This window comes from Aspergillus thermomutatus, assembly GCF_002237265.1.
Source record: "Aspergillus thermomutatus strain HMR AF 39 chromosome Unknown NODE_81, whole genome shotgun sequence".
Lineage (NCBI taxonomy): Eukaryota > Fungi > Ascomycota > Eurotiomycetes > Eurotiales > Aspergillaceae > Aspergillus > Aspergillus thermomutatus.
This window is the reverse complement of record NW_020798130.1, coordinates 78,104-96,135: the sequence shown is the minus strand read 5'-3', so window position 1 is coordinate 96,135 and position 18,032 is coordinate 78,104. Positions and strand designations below refer to the sequence as shown.

At 53.4% G+C, this 18,032-nt stretch overlaps 8 protein-coding genes across 8 annotated transcripts; 6 read left to right on the top strand and 2 right to left on the bottom strand.

Annotated features, from left to right (window-relative positions):
* Nucleotides 1-2,444: 2,444 nt before the first annotated feature.
* On the top strand, nt 2,445-4,842 carry CDV56_107897 (1-phosphatidylinositol 4-kinase LSB6; the record flags this gene model as incomplete). The annotated part of the gene is made up of 2 exons (XM_026761516.1): nt 2,445-3,938; nt 3,994-4,842. The coding sequence occupies 2 exons, from the start codon at nt 2,445-2,447 to the stop codon at nt 4,840-4,842; spliced, it is 2,343 nt and encodes a 780-aa protein (XP_026614911.1).
* A 2,672-nt stretch (nt 4,843-7,514) lies between these two features.
* CDV56_107744 (DEAD/DEAH box helicase) lies at nt 7,515-9,311 on the top strand (the record flags this gene model as incomplete). Its single annotated transcript, XM_026761363.1, has 1 exon — nt 7,515-9,311. One exon carries the CDS (start codon nt 7,515-7,517, stop codon nt 9,309-9,311), a length of 1,797 nt encoding a protein of 598 aa, XP_026614910.1.
* Nucleotides 9,312-9,886: 575 nt separating this feature from the next.
* SRB7 (med21 domain-containing protein) lies at nt 9,887-10,569 on the bottom strand (the record flags this gene model as incomplete). The annotated part of the gene is made up of 2 exons (XM_026761318.1): nt 9,887-10,468; nt 10,528-10,569. 2 exons carry the CDS (start codon nt 10,567-10,569, stop codon nt 9,887-9,889), a joined length of 624 nt encoding a protein of 207 aa, XP_026614909.1.
* Nucleotides 10,570-10,808: 239 nt separating this feature from the next.
* CDV56_107644 (uncharacterized protein) lies at nt 10,809-11,747 on the top strand (the record flags this gene model as incomplete). The annotated part of the gene is made up of 1 exon (XM_026761263.1): nt 10,809-11,747. The coding sequence occupies one exon, from the start codon at nt 10,809-10,811 to the stop codon at nt 11,745-11,747; it is 939 nt and encodes a 312-aa protein (XP_026614908.1).
* A 253-nt stretch (nt 11,748-12,000) lies between these two features.
* SPC24 (kinetochore Spc24 family protein) lies at nt 12,001-12,705 on the bottom strand (the record flags this gene model as incomplete). Its single annotated transcript, XM_026761223.1, has 3 exons — nt 12,001-12,178; nt 12,232-12,629; nt 12,679-12,705. The coding sequence occupies 3 exons, from the start codon at nt 12,703-12,705 to the stop codon at nt 12,001-12,003; spliced, it is 603 nt and encodes a 200-aa protein (XP_026614907.1).
* Nucleotides 12,706-13,031: 326 nt separating this feature from the next.
* On the top strand, nt 13,032-13,670 carry FIS1 (mitochondrial fission 1 protein; the record flags this gene model as incomplete). Its single annotated transcript, XM_026761189.1, has 4 exons — nt 13,032-13,050; nt 13,119-13,137; nt 13,196-13,289; nt 13,338-13,670. 4 exons carry the CDS (start codon nt 13,032-13,034, stop codon nt 13,668-13,670), a joined length of 465 nt encoding a protein of 154 aa, XP_026614906.1.
* A 643-nt stretch (nt 13,671-14,313) lies between these two features.
* Nucleotides 14,314-15,808, top strand: CDV56_107470 (putative RING finger domain protein; the record flags this gene model as incomplete). Its single annotated transcript, XM_026761089.1, has 4 exons — nt 14,314-14,439; nt 14,503-15,029; nt 15,085-15,513; nt 15,565-15,808. 4 exons carry the CDS (start codon nt 14,314-14,316, stop codon nt 15,806-15,808), a joined length of 1,326 nt encoding a protein of 441 aa, XP_026614905.1.
* Nucleotides 15,809-16,328: 520 nt separating this feature from the next.
* Nucleotides 16,329-18,024, top strand: CDV56_107377 (amidohydrolase; the record flags this gene model as incomplete). The annotated part of the gene is made up of 2 exons (XM_026760996.1): nt 16,329-16,537; nt 16,590-18,024. The coding sequence occupies 2 exons, from the start codon at nt 16,329-16,331 to the stop codon at nt 18,022-18,024; spliced, it is 1,644 nt and encodes a 547-aa protein (XP_026614904.1).
* Between the last annotated feature and the right edge of the window lie 8 nt (nt 18,025-18,032).

The following is an 18,032-nucleotide window of genomic DNA, read 5'->3' as shown; positions in this document are numbered from 1 at the left end:
TGATTTGCAGAGAAGAAAAATTACAAAGGAGACAGTAGAGGGAAGTAAAAATAAAGATAGATCCAACTTCCAGCATCTATAATATCCTTGTTTTGTCCAAGAAAGCGCCCAGAAGGCGACTCTTATCGCAGGATACCTGGAGAAGTGTACATACCGCAGATTGGATGTTGGAGCAGACGCGACTGATGCCAGAGCAGAGAGACCTGGAAGAGAAGGACCAAGAGAGTTGGGACCTGGAAAACTGCTTCCAATTCCGTTGCTGTTGTCGGGGCTGTAGTTGGATTGCTCTGAGGAGCACAGATCAGACCCGATATCGACCAATTGTGAAAATCTCGGCAACGCACCCGCTATAGCATCCGTTCCCGGTTGATGAGACGTATATTGACCGTCAATGGAAGTGGTACGGTTGTAGCTGGCAAGATCGTGTGTCTGGGAACCAGACGGAGACGGAGGATGGAGGGCTGGGTCGATGGGCGACGCCCGGAAAAGAATTGAAGCCACCGTGGAGGAGTAGTAAAGATTTGCTAGAGATTCGGCCACTTTCGACCGAATTGCAGGCAGATGGAGGCAGGGAGGAGAGGATAGGGTGTGGTGGTGGTTTGTATGCGTCGTCTCGGAAAGTTCTCGTGCCAGTAACGAAGGGAGTCCAGCCTCGCCGAGAAAGGGGAATGGATGAGGTGGAATGCCTTTCAGTTCCTATGGAAGGGCCGAGATTATACAAGAAAGGATTATCAGATGAAATCGTTGCTCCTCCTGATTTCGTAAAGAGGAAAAAGGGCAGGGAGTGAAAGATCTCAGATGAGGTTGTCCCAAGACACACCCAACGAGAAAGACAATGAAGGAGAAACAGGCAAAAGAGCGACGACGATTACCATAGATGAGTTTGAGAAAGCAAGATTGAAATTGGAAGGAAGATGGTATGAGAGCAAGAACAAGAGGACCTTTTACAGGAAAAAGTTACACGAGACGGAGGAAATCCTGATTTAAGTTGGAGTATTATCGGAACTGCTATCTATCTAGACTTATCGCGCGTCTCAGAGACTATCGATTATTTATCGCAATCGCTTTTCGGAACGGTTGCTTGGCAGAATAAACGTTTTAACTATTTGGCTTGAGTGTAAAGGTACCGTCGGTACTCGTCTGCGCCTTCTGGGTTTTCTTCCAGACAGATATACTGTTCAGTGTGTTCGGTATATCTAGGTCCAGGTTAGTATACTTCTCTCTGCGTCGGATCATATATGTGCGATGGACGACCTGGAAGGCACCTCTTTGCACCGGAAAACGTCAGGAGCTATTGCTCATCAATGCAGCATGCAGGGCATATCGACATAAGATGAGAAGCGAGGATCCAGATGGTAGTATCCATGTTTATTATTGCATACCCCTGCGTCCCCCTTTCTCCCACATGTTTGCAGGTGTGCAAAGCCTCACTCAAAACTATGCATACGCGCGAGCAATGAGCTACACCAGAATCCCTTGATCATTCCTCGAAATCCAAAATGAATGGCTTCGGCTTTGACCCTGACAGGTTCGCGAAATGTAAGAATGGAGCCATGGGGGATATGCTGATAGTCCCAATGTGGTTGATAGAAGGTGCCTCGACCTTGAGGCATCAAGGCATCGAGGTATCGAGGCAGCATACTTCATATACTGTGTCACGGGCTCACGGCATGCTTCAACCGCCCATACGACCCTTTCCCCAGTTTGAGTGACTTCATGGCACATCCTTTCGGCTCGAGGTCAAGGGAACTGAAATTACCCAAGCGCTCTTGTCGAGGTAATGGGTATAGCATTCAAGCCCCTTGTCCCTTCTTGCCAGGAATAACATTGTCAAATCCCAGAATGAAACGCTGGTTGGAGACGTAGCGCGGGAGTGCACAAACTGATACTCAGTGCAGATATCAGTTTCCGGATCTCAATTCAATAGTTCTCATCATCAATACTATCTATCCGCGGCGGAAATTGAAGTGACCATCTAGTTATCAACATATCCAGCTTCAACTGCCGACTGTTTGTCTCTCTAATTTCAGGGGCTTTGTTTAAGCTCTTTGCCCTGGTGGATGCAAAGTGGAGCCACACGGGATAGACTCGTGGCGGTGCAGTACTGTAATTTTATTCCAGCTGTGGCTGACTCAGGCTGGTCTGGTCCCTGACTGGTGTAACCATACGGTAACGACCACTGTCTCCCGTTCATGGATCATGATGGCGATCCAACGACGGGAGACTGCTCCAGGTAACCAACCCTTTTCTTCTCCCACTGCATCACTAGAGTAATCAATGCCTTGAGTGTCTTTGCTCTGTCTTTCTTTCCTTCATTCTCGTCTTTTCTATTCTCTTCTTCTATTCTTTAGACTCTCGGGTTTCTTTTGCTTCCTCGCCTCTCTCCTTCAGATGAGCCCGACGCCGTTCGCCTCGAGGGCTTGCTGAGACAATCTACCATCATCATGCCTAAAAATCGACCCGCGACTTCCGGTTATGCCCGCCTTGCGCAGGAGGAAGAAGATAGAGCAAACGATGCGTACTATTATTCGGAGGATGAAGATGACTTGCACGGTCCTTCCAGTACGATACCAGAATCCGCCCCACGATATGCCCCCATCTCCACTCGAGCCCAGATGACTTCTGCCTTCGCCTCGCCACCAGAACACCGAAGGAGACTGAGTGGACACTACCGCCGTGGGCGTCGAAATTCTGGCGTTGACATCAAGGCCATCAATGCGCGTCTCGAACGTTGGGCCGAGGACTTTGCTTCGAAATTCAAGATCAACAGGGTTAAAGGGAAAACACTGGAAGAAGAGAAACTCGAGATCTATCATTCGGTTTTCCAACCCCCAGATGGCGTTAGACCGATATCCGCTGAAGCTCTCGAGTCGGAAGAAGTTGAAGGGGCGCAGCGGCGAGCACGAGAGGAATTCGAGGCCGTTGTCGAGAGTGTCCGTACCGCCATCGAGTTGGGGGTGCATCCCCGGATGATATCTCAGGGAAGCTCGGGAAGTTATTTCGCTCGCAACAGTGAAGGGAAGGTTGTAGGCGTCTTCAAGCCCAAGGATGAGGAGCCTTACGCATCTCGCAATCCAAAGTGGACCAAGTGGCTACACAGGAACTTATTCCCGTGCTTCTTTGGGCGGGCGTGCTTGATTCCTAATCTTTCATATGTCTCAGAGGCTGCAGCATACGTCCTCGACTCTCGATTACGCACCAACCTCGTTCCATACACAGATATTGTATACCTTTCCTCGAAATCCTTCTTCTATGACTTTTGGGATCGAAGAAAGGCTTGGATGGGCAAGAAGCCGCTTCCTCCCAAGGCTGGTAGCTTCCAGGTCTTCTTGAAGGGTTACAAGGATGCGAATCTATTTCTGCGCGACCATCCCTGGCCGGACCAGACCAACACTGGGTTTCGTGCCGAGGACGCTCCAAAGCGTAAAAAGCGACCTTGGAACGAGGCTTGTCGCCCGTCGGGGATACACTCGGACGATGAAGACGAGGACTATGAAAACAATTATGCACCTTCTCCAGCGCCGCGGGACGAGAGTCGGGAGCGGCAATTCTACTGGACGGAACAGCTGAAGCAATCCTTCAGGGAGGAGTTGGAGAAACTGGTAATTTTGGATTATATCATGCGAAATACCGATCGTGGCTTGGACAATTGGATGATCAAAATCGACTGGAAGACAGAGGAGGTGTCTATTGTTGCTGAGCCGCCCAAGCCCAACGGTACACAACAGGACGATGATGACGAGCACATGCCTCCAGCTCGTCCTATTTCCGTCAATTCTGAGAGGACTGGCACTGCATCCTATCCGTATAGACGGCATGAGACCATGGTCGCAGTGAGTCGCACCGGAACACCGCTTAATTCAACGGAGCCACAGGCGACTATTCAGATCGGGGCTATCGACAACAGTTTGTCGTGGCCGTGGAAGCATCCTGATGCCGTAAGTCATATCCCCTTCCCAAAAGCTCCGGACAAGGTTTACTAATTTGGCACAGTGGCGAAGCTTCCCTTTTGGTTGGCTGTTCCTCCCCGTTTCTCTCATCGGCCAACCGTTCTCTCAGAAGACCAGGGACCATTTCTTACCGCTTCTAACATCCACGGCCTGGTGGAGTGGAACCCAGATGGCACTTCGGCGTGTCTTCTCCCAAGACGACGATTTCAAGGAGAGCATGTTTGCAAGGCAGATTGCAGTCATGAAGGGACAAGCCTGGAACGTTGTCGAAACTTTGAAGCACCCGGATCATGGCCCCTTGGAACTCACGAGAAGGACCAGAGTTTGCGTGTGGGATGATTTGGTAGATGTTCCGGTCGCTATCCCCCTTCGTAGACCATCCACCGATGCTCAAAAGCGCAAGGTGAGACGCTATGAAAATTACGACAAACACGACGATTACGACCCAGACAATGAGGAAATGGATATTGGCGCTGCCATGTCTCTGCCGTCGCAACCACAACACGACCTTTTGGGCCTTCATTCCCCTCCCAATGAACTTCCGAACCCGAATCGATTCGAGCTTTCGCGCAGCCGAGAGCCCGAGGAAGGGGCGACGCGGGATGACAGCCCGGCCGCGCTTGGCCGTGACAGTGTTGATGGCCTTGGTCTTGGTAGAGACACGGATCGGAATTGGGCTCCTCTCCCTCCCAGACCCGACCACGGACATCGTCGCAAACAAAGCTCCATGTCAAGTGCGCATGGTCAAGCTCAATTTGTCTGGGGTAGTGACGATCTCGAAGGCGACCTCGGCTATGCAGCTGCTGAGGGCATGGAAGGGAATCAGCGCAAAGTCATTGTCGAGCGGTTAGAAGCTGTGAAGAGCAAAAACCCTGTCTTCACTTGGTGCTAATCTGTGAACCACTTTTTTGCTCTACACACAACACCCTTCGTCCTGGACTTCGAGCTTCCAATTCTCTCATTCAAATCTCTCCCCTTCCTCCCCCCTTCCATGTCCTTGAATTGAGTCCTTTTAAACCAACCTTCTTCATCACTTTTACATTACTTCTCTCCCGATTAGCGTTGTTTTCTTGGCAATCTGGCATGGAGAGTCCTTGTGCTGCAAGGGGCAGCATTGGCTTGGGGAAAATCATTGTTGTATATAGAATTTGCGCCGGCTCCTCGGTTAATTCTCCCTGTTTTGAGGATATGGTCGGATGTGTTAGTGACAGGTCATGTAGCATATGATGACAATAATATTACCATGATACCATTATTTAATCCATTCCATGCTGGTCTTTTCTAGGTGTATCTGAGGTGAAATGATGGTGAGCCCCAGGTGAGGCTGCTTTGATAAGCACTCTTATCGGCGCCTTGGCATTCGCGATATGCGATCGAGGCAGAAACACTTATGTGTGAGGTCATGGGCTGCCATTGCTCAAGTATCCTTCTGCTTCTGCTCTCTTTTCGAATAGAGTTTCTCGACGACCTGAGAGTCAGTTGGCAATGGGTGGCTACTGATAAGGCTCTTGTTGGGCTTCTTTCCATGCCTTGCTACGGTTTTGCCTCTATCATTCTCCACCTCTCAAGTCATATGCCCTTCCTGATAATCCCCTCTTTCGCATACTTCTACGCGCTTCGCAACCTGTCCCTATCTCTATGCTCACCAACCCTCCTGGATCCTTCTTTCTCGGACTGAACTTGGCTCGCGTACTCAGTACAACGATCTGCCCGCTCGTTTGAGTGGCTCGGATACCCGCATAGGCGGAAGAGAGGACCATGGCGTCCCACGCCGCCATGCTCCTGGACCCCAGGGCCTACAGGAAACAGCTCCAGAAGAATGGTAACGACCCAGAGTTTTCGTATGCGTCGCCAGATTCCCACATAAGCGCGCGGAATGAGGCCCATGATGAACCCTTGTTTTTCTTCCCACCATCCAGCCGTTGCCCCTCCCCACCAGAGGACCCCGAGTACTTGGACCCAAATGACTTACTCGTCGACGGAACAGGCCAGCAAAATACCAGTGCGACATCGCGTGGTACCCCTTCGACCGTTGCGCCGGCCGGCACAGTTTCCGCTGCACATCAGCTTCTCAACCCGCAGCGCCGCCAGCGCTCGTCCAAGGCCAGCCCGAAATCGAAGTCGAGGTTGCAGACGGAGTCGGTCCGCTCGCGAGAAGAGAGCAGTGCGAGCTCATCGCCACGCCGGCCAGCAAGGAATGAGCCTGCGCCAGAGGTTGAGTTTACGAGCGCACAGTCCGAGGACGATAATGACGGGAAACGGAACTCAGATCACCTTGATAGTGACCTTGAGGCGCGTCACGGCAGTCTCATCGAGAATATGTATGGCGTGGAGAAACGAGTCCATCAGCCTTACAAGAAGATCAAAACAGAGAATGATGAGGAAGCACCGAAGATGGTCAAGAATGGGCCGATCACGATCACCGGGGACACCGAGTTGGGCAAATATATGAAAGAGGACAAGGGGAAGTCGGATTATTCCTCTCCCGCCACGCCGAATGTGGTTGATCTGACTATCGGTGAGAAAGAATCCTACGAGACTGAGATTACCGGTGATTGTATACTGACAGTGTCATGCACAGATTCCGCTGACGCTGCTAATGACGACGACGACTTGCAGGTCACCGGGTCGAACAATCTCAGTGTCCAGCGGGTATGTTACGGAAAGGTGGACAATGCGATGATACAAGCACAAATCGTGCCCAAACCTGCTGCGCAAAATATCTTTGGCGACTCGGCGCATGATTGGCCTTCAATAAAGCTGGGCGTACATAGACACCCAGATCGAAACAGCTACAGAATTGATGTTTCTGATCCGCATGGGAAGGTCTTTGGTGCAGTTGACGCGAAGACTGCAGCCGTGCTTGTCCCGTTACTTGACTCTCAGGCTCTCAAGGTCGACATGACAGCCCGATTAGATGTTCGGAGAAGGCTGCCAGGTGAAATGCCATGGGCACCCTGCTCTGCTTTCTATAGAGCGTCAATCAATCTCTATGGTCTCAGGAAAGATGCTGAGCTGGTTGGTAAGCACCTCGGGCAGCACAACGTTTGGCTTGGGACACCATTCTCTGTGGAACAGGGAGTGCCAGTGTTTAATCCGCATGCTGAGCGGCGACGAGCTCAGGCGGCCTCCTTCTTGCCGGCAATAGCTGCAAGAGGTCGTACGGGTGTCAGCTATGAAGTTCGCACCGCGGAAGAGGTCAATGATGCAGTCATGAAGATGTTCGATCAGCTACAGAGCGCGCAGAATCTTCCTGAAATGGAGCCCCCGGCTTCGGTGTTGACCCCTCTCCTCCGCCATCAAAAGCAAGCTCTATGGTTCATGACTGAGAAAGAGAAACCGCGCAAGTTTGGTCCCAAAGAGGAGGATAACAATTCCCTTTGGAGGATAGAGTATCGCGCTAATGGGGTGAAACGGTATCGTGAAATCATCAGTGGCACTGTCCTCGACGAAGAGCCGCCTCAAAGCCTAGGCGGCTTACTAGCAGATATGATGGGTCTTGGAAAGACTTTGAGCGTTCTTTCGCTCGTTGTTTCCTCTTTGACCCAGGCTCGTGAATGGGCGATGAAAATACCGGAGCCAGACCTTGTGCGAAGCTTACCTGGTATTCGCAACTGCAAGACAACTCTTTTAGTCGTTCCTCTGAGTACTGTCAACAACTGGGTTATGCAGATCAAAGAGCATTTGAAGGCAAACTCCATCTCATATTACGTGTTCCACGGCTCCTCCAGGACCAACGATGCGGACGAATTGTCCGGCTACGACTTGGTGATCACAACCTACAGCATTGTGCTATCCGAACTGTCTCGGAGAGGATCCAAGCGAGGCGTAAGTCCTTTGACGAAGATGAATCTGTTTCGCATTGTTTTGGACGAAGCACACACAATCCGAGAGCAGAGTGCTGCCCAGACACAGGCAATATTCAAGCTAAACTCTCAGCGCCGCTGGTCCGTGACCGGTACTCCCATCCAGAACCGCCTTGAAGACCTTCTCTCCGTTACCAAGTTTCTTGGATTGTTCCCCTACGATGATCGAGCCCGATTTGGCATGTACATTCTTAGTCGATTCAAGACTGGCGACGCGACAGTTCTCACAAGCTTGCGTGTGCTCGTTGACTCCTTCACTCTACGTCGGGTCAAAGACAAGATTGACATTCCTCCTCGGCACGACAAGATTATCACGCTGGAGTTCTCTGAAAAGGAGAAGCAACTGCATGAATTCTTCCGGAAGGAGTCCAATGTCATGATGAGGGTGATTGCAGGAGAGGACAAAACGAAGATGAAGGGACGAATGTACCACCATATTCTCAAAGCAATGATGATCTTGCGACAAATCAGTGCACATGGCAAAGAGCTTCTCGACAGCGATGATCGTCAGCGGATCAAAGGAATCAGCGTGCAGGACGCAATTGATCTTGAAGAAGGAACGGGCGAATCTGCCGGTGTGATTGACAGGAAGGCGTACGAGATGTTCAATCTGATGCAGGAATCGTCAGCCGATGCATGTGCCGTGTGTGGCAAGCGCTTGGAAGAGCCCGGATCAGACACCGGGGTGACAGATCAGAAAGCTCCAATGGCGGTAGTGCTACCCTGCTTTGACGTCCTCTGCCCCGACTGCTTCTCTGGGTGGAAGCAAGCTTTTGATGGTCAAGTCGAACCTACGAATACAATGAAGTGCCAGGTTTGTGACGGCTGGATTCCCGTTTCGTATTCGACCATCACTGCCGAAGGACTCCAGGCGTACTTGACGGAGCACGAACAAGCGAAGCAGAGCCGAAGGCAGTCCAAAACCCTTGGCGAATATGAAGGACCACACACGAAGACCAAGGCGCTTTTAGCTCATCTCACCGAATCTGCAGAGGAGAGCAAGAGACTAAACGGTGAGCCCCCCGTCAAGAGCGTGGTGTTCTCGGCCTGGACCTCCCATCTTGACTTGATCGAGATTGCGTTGAAAGATCAAGGCATGACGGGATACACCCGCTTGGACGGGACAATGTCGCTCGCAGCTCGTAACAGAGCTCTAGAGGACTTTCAAGCCAACAACAACACCACCATCTTGTTAGCGACGATCGGTGCTGGTGGTGTTGGATTGAACTTGACTTCTGCTTCGAAAGTGTATATCATGGAACCTCAATATAATCCTGCCGCTGTCGCCCAGGCAATCGATCGGGTGCACCGACTGGGTCAAACGCGCGAGGTGACCACAGTTCAATTTATCATGAAGGGGAGTATAGAGGAGAAGATCTTCGAGCTTGCCAAGAAGAAGCAGCAGTTGGCAGACATGAGCATGAACCGAGGCAAGCTTGACAAGAAAGAAGTTCAGGAGCAGCGTATGAGAGAATATAGAAGTCTCTTCAAATGATGTTGCTGCCTTTGTGGTTCGCAGTTGCATTCTTTTCATTCCCCCCCGCCCAACTTATCCTCGCTCGGACAGCATGGAGGGATGGATTTTGATACCCGGACATTTGGTTGGCGTTTGACCGGTTTTCCTGGGCTGGGTTTCATATTTCTTTTTCTGCGATCTTCCAGTTCTTTGCATTTTCTATCCTTCTGGGTTTTACATCAACGTCATGGAAAGGAAGCTACACACCATTCTGCAGACGCATAGACGCCGTCATCTTGAGGGAAGGGTATACAGGACGCTACACAAGACGGCTGGGACGCGAGTCCATGGGACTTTCATGGTAATGGTCAATTTTTCTGATTTAGTGCTGGGGTTCCTTTCTAGGTATACACGGGACGGATGGGCGCAGAATCATAAAGACGGGTTATGCACTTTTTTGATATGCTGGCATTTAATCATACATCTTACGATAATCGATACTGGTACGCATTGTAGAGTATGGCGTATAGAGCACTCCAGATAGACTTTCCGAAAGCCATCCGTTCAGCGTGGAGAATACAATGCCTGGACTAAGACCCAAAGACAGCGAGGCATCAAGAATATCGCTCAAGCAGCGCCCGATCTCCATATATCCCCGTCTCAACCGCCCTCAGCACTTTCTCTAGCGTCCTCCCCAACCTCTTCAACTCCCTCATCTTCAATTCCCGCTCCTCCTCGACCCGCCTCAACTCCCTCCCCAACTCCCGAATACGCTTCTCCTGCTCCACCTCGGAGCTGTCAATCCCCGGCAATACAGATATCAAATACTCGATCTGCTGTTCCTTGATGATGAGATCCCGCGCCAGTTCCCGCTGCCGACTCGCAAAGGTCCGCGGGCTGTCCGGCGGGGGCAGGTTCGGGTCCGCTCCTGCGCCTGCTGCTGGGCCGGGCGTTTGGCCGCCGTCGCCCACGCTTGCGCCGGCGCCTGCTCCGCCTTGCGCGGGATTCTGGGCTGGAGGGGATGCCTGGGACTGCGCGGGGACGGGGGCGCCGGCCGGGACTGGGGGCGCGGTGGAGTTCTTGGGGATTTTGGCGAGGGCTGGGGCGGCGTTTGGGATGTCGGAGGGTGGGATTGCGGGGGAGTTGTCGTGGTAGGTGCTCAGGTAGCCTATTGTGGCGTAGAATTGGGTTGCGAGCTGTGAGTTGAGGGTCAGGTTGGTGGTTTTGGAGGGGTGCGCTGGGATGGGAGAGTTACCTGGTCTAGGCAGGTTTGGAGTTGGGTTAGGATGTCGGCCATATTGGCAGGTTGATAGTATTTGTTTGGAGTGAGATGTAGGTAGGAGAGAGTAGAAGTGTCTGAGCGAGATTGTTGATGTGAGGGCGAGACTGAGAAGATAATTGGAGAATGAGGCTTATTGGTACTCGGATGCGGAGAAGCCAAAGCGGTGATGCGGTCAGGACGGAGATCAGTTTCCTCTTCACTCTCAGTCCTCAGCTTCTCCAGCCTAAGTCAATCAACCGTCGGCATGACTTGATATGAATCGGGTCCATCTTCTCACCAGACTCTTTCGGCGCAATTTCTCAGCCAGTCCATTTCATCGCCAACTCGACCCCTTCACTCGCCAACTTTTCAAGCTCCCTTCTCCTCCCCCATCGCCGTCGCAACACCACAATGACCTTGCATCCTTCCTCACCTACGCAGAGCGGACCTCTCTCCCAACTACAAGCACAACCTACGTAGGCACACACTACGAATACACAGTCCAGCAAACCCTCCGGCGCTTCGCCTTCTCCCTCCACCGAGTCGGCGGGCGCGACGATGCCGGCATCGACCTCGTAGGCACCTGGCACCTCCCGCAACACGAACACCCGCTGCGCGTCTTCGTGCAGTGCAAGTCCCTCAAGACCAAACTGGGGCCGAACCTCGTCCGGGAGCTCGAAGGAACGTTCCGCCAGTCCCCTGTGGGATGGCGCACGGGGACGAAGATTGGAGTTCTGGTTGGCCCTCGTGAGGCGACGAAGGGGGTTCGGGATGCGATGGCGCGAAGTGCATACCCGCTTCTGTGGATGATGGTTGAGCGGGATGGGGAGGTGCAGCAGGCGCTGTGGAATACTTGCGCTGAGCAGCTGGGTTTGGGTGCGTTGGGGGTGGAGATGGTCTATGGGGATGTGTCGGGCAGGAGGATCAGTCTGACCTGGGATGGGGGTGAACTGCCTTCTATGGACCAAGTCGAGGATCTGATGGTGCAGCGACAGGCTGAGTGGCTACGACTGTGGGATGCGAGCTCTGAGATGTCGGGGGCGCGTAGAGGAGAATTATTGGATCTTGTACAGCAGCTGTATCCTGATGAGAAGCCGCTCTTGTTAGGAACTGGTACATGCACTACTTTGACCGAGGCAGACAGGGCCAAGATACTGCTGCTGCTGCGCAGCAGGCTACAAGCGCCTGCTGTGGACAGTGGAAGTTTAACTTGATCTAAAGTCCTCTCGACTATCTAGACACGATCTAGTCACTGGCCACGGTTTAAAATCATAAGAACAGTATATCGGATTGACGAATCACTCACGAACCCCTGGGTATATCGAGCGACAGAAGGAAAAACACAGAAGAATAACATCAGGAGCACCGCGTCATTATATCCCACAATTCGAAAACTGTACGCCTGAGGTCCTCCTGCAAGGAATCCCTGTAAAGCACCAAACGCCATAACCAAATTGCACAAAAACATCAACCCTGCATGGTTGACCAAAAGTAATTGGCATAGAAGAAACGCGAGAATTTGGGGTCAATATTGACCACATGGACGTCTCCCTTGCGACTGTTGCGAATAACAGCCTTGCCGAAATTACCGGCGTCGTCCGCCTCGATATCAATGCCCAAAGACCGGTAGATCTTGAGGCGAAGACTGTCGCATAGTCGGTCAGTACCATCCAGTAAAAATAAAGAAGCACCACCCACATAGTCGCATCGTCGGCCTCCCTCTCTCTCCGCGTAGCTTCATCGCCCTCAAGCCCCTGCGCTTCCAAATCGGCCAGTCTCTCCTTGAGCATTTCCAGCTCGCCCTCCAGCCTCTCGCTCTCAATCTCCAGCTCTGTCGCGGCCTTGGCGATCCGGAATTTCTTCGTGTCGAGATCAACCATCTGCGCTGCGTGCTTTGCCGAGTCATGTGCAGACGCGGCTTCCTCGTGTTGCGCGGTCAGGGCTTGCAGGTTGCGAGAGAGTTTACGGAGCGCCGACTCGGCATCGCGCATGCGGAGCTCGCGAGATTGTTGCAAGGTAGATAGGGAGTCATTGATGCGGGTGACGGCTTGTTTGTCCGGTTGGATATTGAAGTTGCCGATGGTGTGGTGGATGAGCTGTGATTGTTAGTCCATAGTACGGAGAGAAACATGGACCAAAACATACTGTCGCGGGGTCCTCGTCGAGCAACATTTTGTTGGAGGGAGAAAATAGGTACAGCTGGTCGTGTTATCCTTTTAAATCCTCTTGATGATGTATTGATGTGATGCATTAAGGTCACGGAGGTCTGGACTGTTGATGACTTCCCGTTGGGGGAGCAACCGCCACAGCGCCACACATGTGCTAGCACAGCCACATGTTAGTGGGTGACGAAACATCGTGATGGCTGGGTTGATGGAGGTGGACTAGATGCTTCTTTACCTCTCAGTTGGAGGTTTTTGATCTGCTGTCATATCAATATACCCAGTTTCTTTACTATACACGGGTCTAATACTTCCCACAAACATCTCAACCCCACGATGGGATCCAACCTACCATGTATGTCTTGTCCAGGCTACAATCACTTTGCTTGGGATTGCATCGAAACTGACCACCTTCGCTTCCAGATGCAGCGGACGCTGAAAGGTTAGCAATATCCGGACTCTCATACGTCGTGCCCTCGCTAAACATTCCATAATTCCAGCCCGTTGAAACCAGCAGAGCTCCAAGTCTTGCGTGCCCAGTACGAGAAGGAGGGTGATTATGTTGGAATTCAGACGAAATTCAACTACGCATGGGTATGCCGGCTACTATCCCTCCTTGTGGTCGACCGGCTGACAAGCTAGGGCTTGATCAAATCCAATGCTCGGACGGATCAACAAGAGGGAGTCCGTCTTCTATCAGAAATCTTCCGCGCATCGCCAGAGCGACGACGCGAATGTCTCTACTACTTGGCTTTGGGAAACTACAAGCTCGGAAACTACGGCGAAGCCCGGCGATACAATGATCTTCTCCTTGAGAAGGAACCGGCGAACCTGCAAGCCGCCAGCCTCGGCTCGCTGATCGACGACAAGGTCTCCAAAGAGGGTCTGATGGGCATCGCAATCGTGGGTGGCCTGGCTCTGGCGGCCGGGGTAGTGGGCGGTCTTGTGTTCAAAGGTGCCACAAAGAGACGGTGAACAGGATTGGCTCTTTGAAAGTTGTGTATATATCATGATTCTCCTACTCTTTTGTCCGGGCTTTATTTAGCATATGAGGCGTTTTCTGTTGTTTGAGCGCAGGACCACTGGGATGTGTTAGGGATGCCGAGGCTGTCTTCTGCATGTCCATTTTTTTAGTCCTTCCAGAGTTGTCGGGATGAATTATGTGTACAGTCTGTTGTCTCCCAATACTACCTTGAGTGTTCAGATTGTGGCTGTCTCTGGGAATGTGAATGCTGGCCGCGATGGTTCTCCGCCACAGGGTGAATCAGCAGCCAACGTCATCCGCCTCCAGACAGCGGCTGGTTTGTTTGCCTGACGTGCTCCACTACTCTCTTCCTCGGCCTCATCATTTGGATTCAGTTGCTCTTATTTCTTTATCTTTTAACATAGGCTCATTATCTTGGCGATAATGAATTGCTTCGCCTGGTGAAGAAAAACAACACACTGCTGTCAATATGTTTCTGGATGATTCGGAGATCCTAAGGAATAAGACACGCGAATTTCCAACTGTCTGACCTGCCGGTACTCTTTCATCGTTTCTACCTACTTATCTACTTACTTCCTCAGTTTCTTCTCAACATCAGTTAGACTTTCCTCCCACCTCGTCTCATTCGCCTTCATGGACGACGTTGCTATGGCTGATGCGGGGGACCGCATGTTCTGTCATGCGTGCGCTGGAGTTTGGCTGAAAAATGCTGCTAATGGGTTGAACTGTCCTCACTGTCAGTCCGATTTTACAGAGATTGTGCGTATCTCGGTTGCTTGCTCTTTGTCTATTTCGAAAATCTGCTAACATCATCGATATCAGATCGAAATCCCGCCTGATACAGAAGACCCCTCCTCTCGGCCCTCCCATGACTCCCCGCCCCGCGAAGAGAATAATCAGCCCAACATCAACCCTTGGGCCGATCACAACCCTTGGGCGCATGAAGAGACTCATCGAGGCGGCGACTTTGCATGGCGGCCGGGGTACTCACGTCGTACATACAGGTCCCCCGATGGCCGGTTTACTTTCACAACTACTACCGCCACTATAGGTGATGGCGGCTTCCACGCCGGACGATCTATGGACCAAAGACAGATGCAGATAGACCCGTTGATGCCGGTAGTGCGCAGCCTGGATACAATTTTCCACGGGTTGGCCGAGACCTACCGGCAGGGCCAGCCTCAGAATCAAACCCAAAATCGGAGCGCCACGGGTGAGGGACATGAGACGGACCTTGATGAGCATCGTGCGCGGAGCGAATCGCCCGAATTCCGTGCAACTGGCAGGCTATTTCCGCGAGATGCGGATGGTCCGCAGCCGATGGCACCGCCTTTGGGCACTCTGGGCGAGTACGTATCCATTTTGCCCTTCAGCGGTTCATTTGTCCACGGCTGACTTGGGTAGTATCCTCGAGCTGTTTCGCGCCGACTTTGGAGGCAATGTCGCAGGTGGAGGAGTGCGTGTGATGACTGGTCCGAACCCGCTGGCCATGCTTTCAACTCTGCTTAACTTTGATCGACTCGGAGATGCGGTGTATTCGCAAGAGGAACTGGACCGGGTTATTTCGCAGTTGATCGACCAGAATATCAATCGAACAGGGGCTCCCCCGGCCCCGGAGAGCGCAATTCAGTCCCTGCCGAAGAAAAAGGTCGATGAGGAGATGCTAGGCAGCGAAGGCAAGGCAGAGTGCTCGATTTGCATGGAACCGGTCGAATTAGGCACAGAGGTCACGGTCTTGCCCTGCAAACACTGGTTTCATTTTCCATGCATTGAAGCCTGGTTAAGCCAACATAACACATGTCCCCATTGTCGCAGGGGGATTGATGCCCAACAGTAAGTATTCTTTCCAATGCTTTGTCAATAGTGATACTGACCGATTCGCAGAGCTGAAGGAACCAGTCAGAATCCCGTTGTCATCAACGATAGTCCTGAATCTGCATCTCCCGAGCGCCGCCGTAGCAGTGGTCCGGCGCAGCATAGCGGACACGCCCCTCCCACATGGGGTGACCATCCGTTGGGGAACATATCAGAAGCAAACGAGCATAACCAAGGACAATCCAGTCACAACGAAAGTAGTAGCGGCGGAGGGTTTACCGGGTGGGTTAGGAGTCATTTTGGTGGCAGCTAATCGCTGCATTGCATGAAAGAATCCGACTCATTCCTCGGGCTTTTGAGCCTTTTATAAATTACGGCTTCATGGTTAGCATTGCGTTTGACTGTGGTGATTACTCTTTTATCCTTATCCTGGGCTTTGAATTGGCGGCAGAGTGTGAATTCTGTTGAGACGGTGATTAGCATGAGTCCATGTGTTGATGTACATAAACCGAATCCAGCATTATTGAATATATCATCAGCGCCATCCCAGTACCAGCCTTCTGTCTGTTGTCAGTAAGCGATCCCCAGCGTCATACAAGTGTCAATCCTTTCGACCGAACACAAGTAGTCAGCAGGCCTTGAATTAGGCTGATTCAAGAATTTATACTTCTGCACTACAAATGAAGCTCCACTGTTCGCCCCGCCCCCGCCACGCCTTATGGGATACATCGCTGTGGACATAGACCACTCCTAGTATATAATGCGTCGGTCTTTCTTTCACATATTTCTTTCATCTATTACTGTCATCGTGTCCATCATCATCCACATACAAAATGAAGACCGTCTTCACCAATGGCCTCATCGTCCGAGGCAACGGGAGCTCGCAATCCGAACCCGTCCTGGGTTGCATGGTCATTGAGAACGACAAGATAGCATACATAGGCGATGAGACCGACGAGCCCGTCGCACAAGCCAAACAAGCATCAAGTGTCGAGATCGTAGACCTGCAAAGGCGAACCGTCATCCCGGGGTTCATCGACGGGTACGTCCCCACAGTTCCCACTAGGGTGCTTCAAGCTAACAGCATAGACAAGACACATGCACCTCCTGCTCTTCGGCGCCGGCCTCTCCAAAATCGACCTCGGCCACTGCAAAACGCTCGCCGACATCCGCGCGACCATCAGAGCAGCCGCAGCGCAGCGCCCGCACGCCCGCCGCCTCTTCTGCCGCGGGTGGATGCACGCCATGACAGACGGGCAGGCGCTGGCCAGCATGCTCGACGACCTCGACCCGCGGCCCATCTTCATCGACTCCAAGGATCTGCACTCGGCGTGGTGCAACACCGCCGCGCTGGCCGAGCTAGGCGTGGCGGCCATGCCCGATCCCGCGGGCGGGACGATCCACCGCGACGCGCAGGGCAAGCCCAGCGGGTTACTCGCCGAAGCGGCGGCGGTGAACATCGTCTGGCCGCATGTGGCGCGGGTTGCGTCGCGCGAGGAGAAGATGGGGTTTGTGCGGGCCGCGGTGCGGGCGTACAACGCGGCGGGGTACACGGGGGTGGTGGAGATGGCGACGGACGAGAACGTGTGGGGGACGATGCTGGCGCTGCGGGAGACGGAGACGGAGCCGGTGTCGCTGCGGGTGGCGGCGCATTGGATCATCACGCCGGCGGCGACGGTCGACGAGTGTCTGGCGCAGGTGGACCGCGCGATCGCGCTGCACGCGGTGTACAATGCGCGCTCGTCGCCGGATTTCCGCATCGCGGGAATCAAGGTGATCTGCGACGGGGTGGTGGATGCGTGCACGGCGGCGCTGCTGCGGCCGTACGCGGCTCATGCGGCGGGCCCCGCGGACGGAGCCGTCAACTGCGAGCCGCTGTGGCCGGCCGACATGCTGCGGGCCGTGGTGGCCAAGGCGGACGCGGCGGGCCTGCAATGCGCGCTGCATGCGATCGGCGATGCGACGGTGCGGCTGGCGATCGACACGCTCGCCGCGGTCGGGACGCCCGGCCGGCGCCATCGCATCGAGCATCTGGAGCTGACGGCGCCCGAGGACGCGGCGCGGCTCGGGGCGCTGGGCATCACGGCCTCGGTGCAGCCGGTGCATGCGGACCCGGCGATCCTGCGCGCGTGGCCGCGGCTGCTGGGCGAGGAGCGGTGCGCGCGCGCGTTTGCGTATGCGGATTTCGCGGCCCACCGGGCGCCGCTGGCGATTGGGACGGACTCGCCGACGGCGCCGCATCTGCCGCTGAGGAATCTGTACACGGCGACGACGAGACGCTCGGCGCGGGAGCCCGAGTCGGCAGCGACGGTGAACCCGCAGTTCAAGCTGTCGCTGCTGCAGGCGGTTTCGGCGGCGACGGCCGGGTCGGCGTACTCGTGCTTTGCGGATGGGTTCACGGGGAGTCTGGAGGTCGGGAAGAAGGCGGATTTTGCGGTCGTGGATATGGAGTGGGAGGCCGAGAAGCTGCTCGAGGCCTCGGTGTACGAGACATACTTTGAGGGACGGAGGGTGTTCAGTCGTTCCTGACGGCAGCA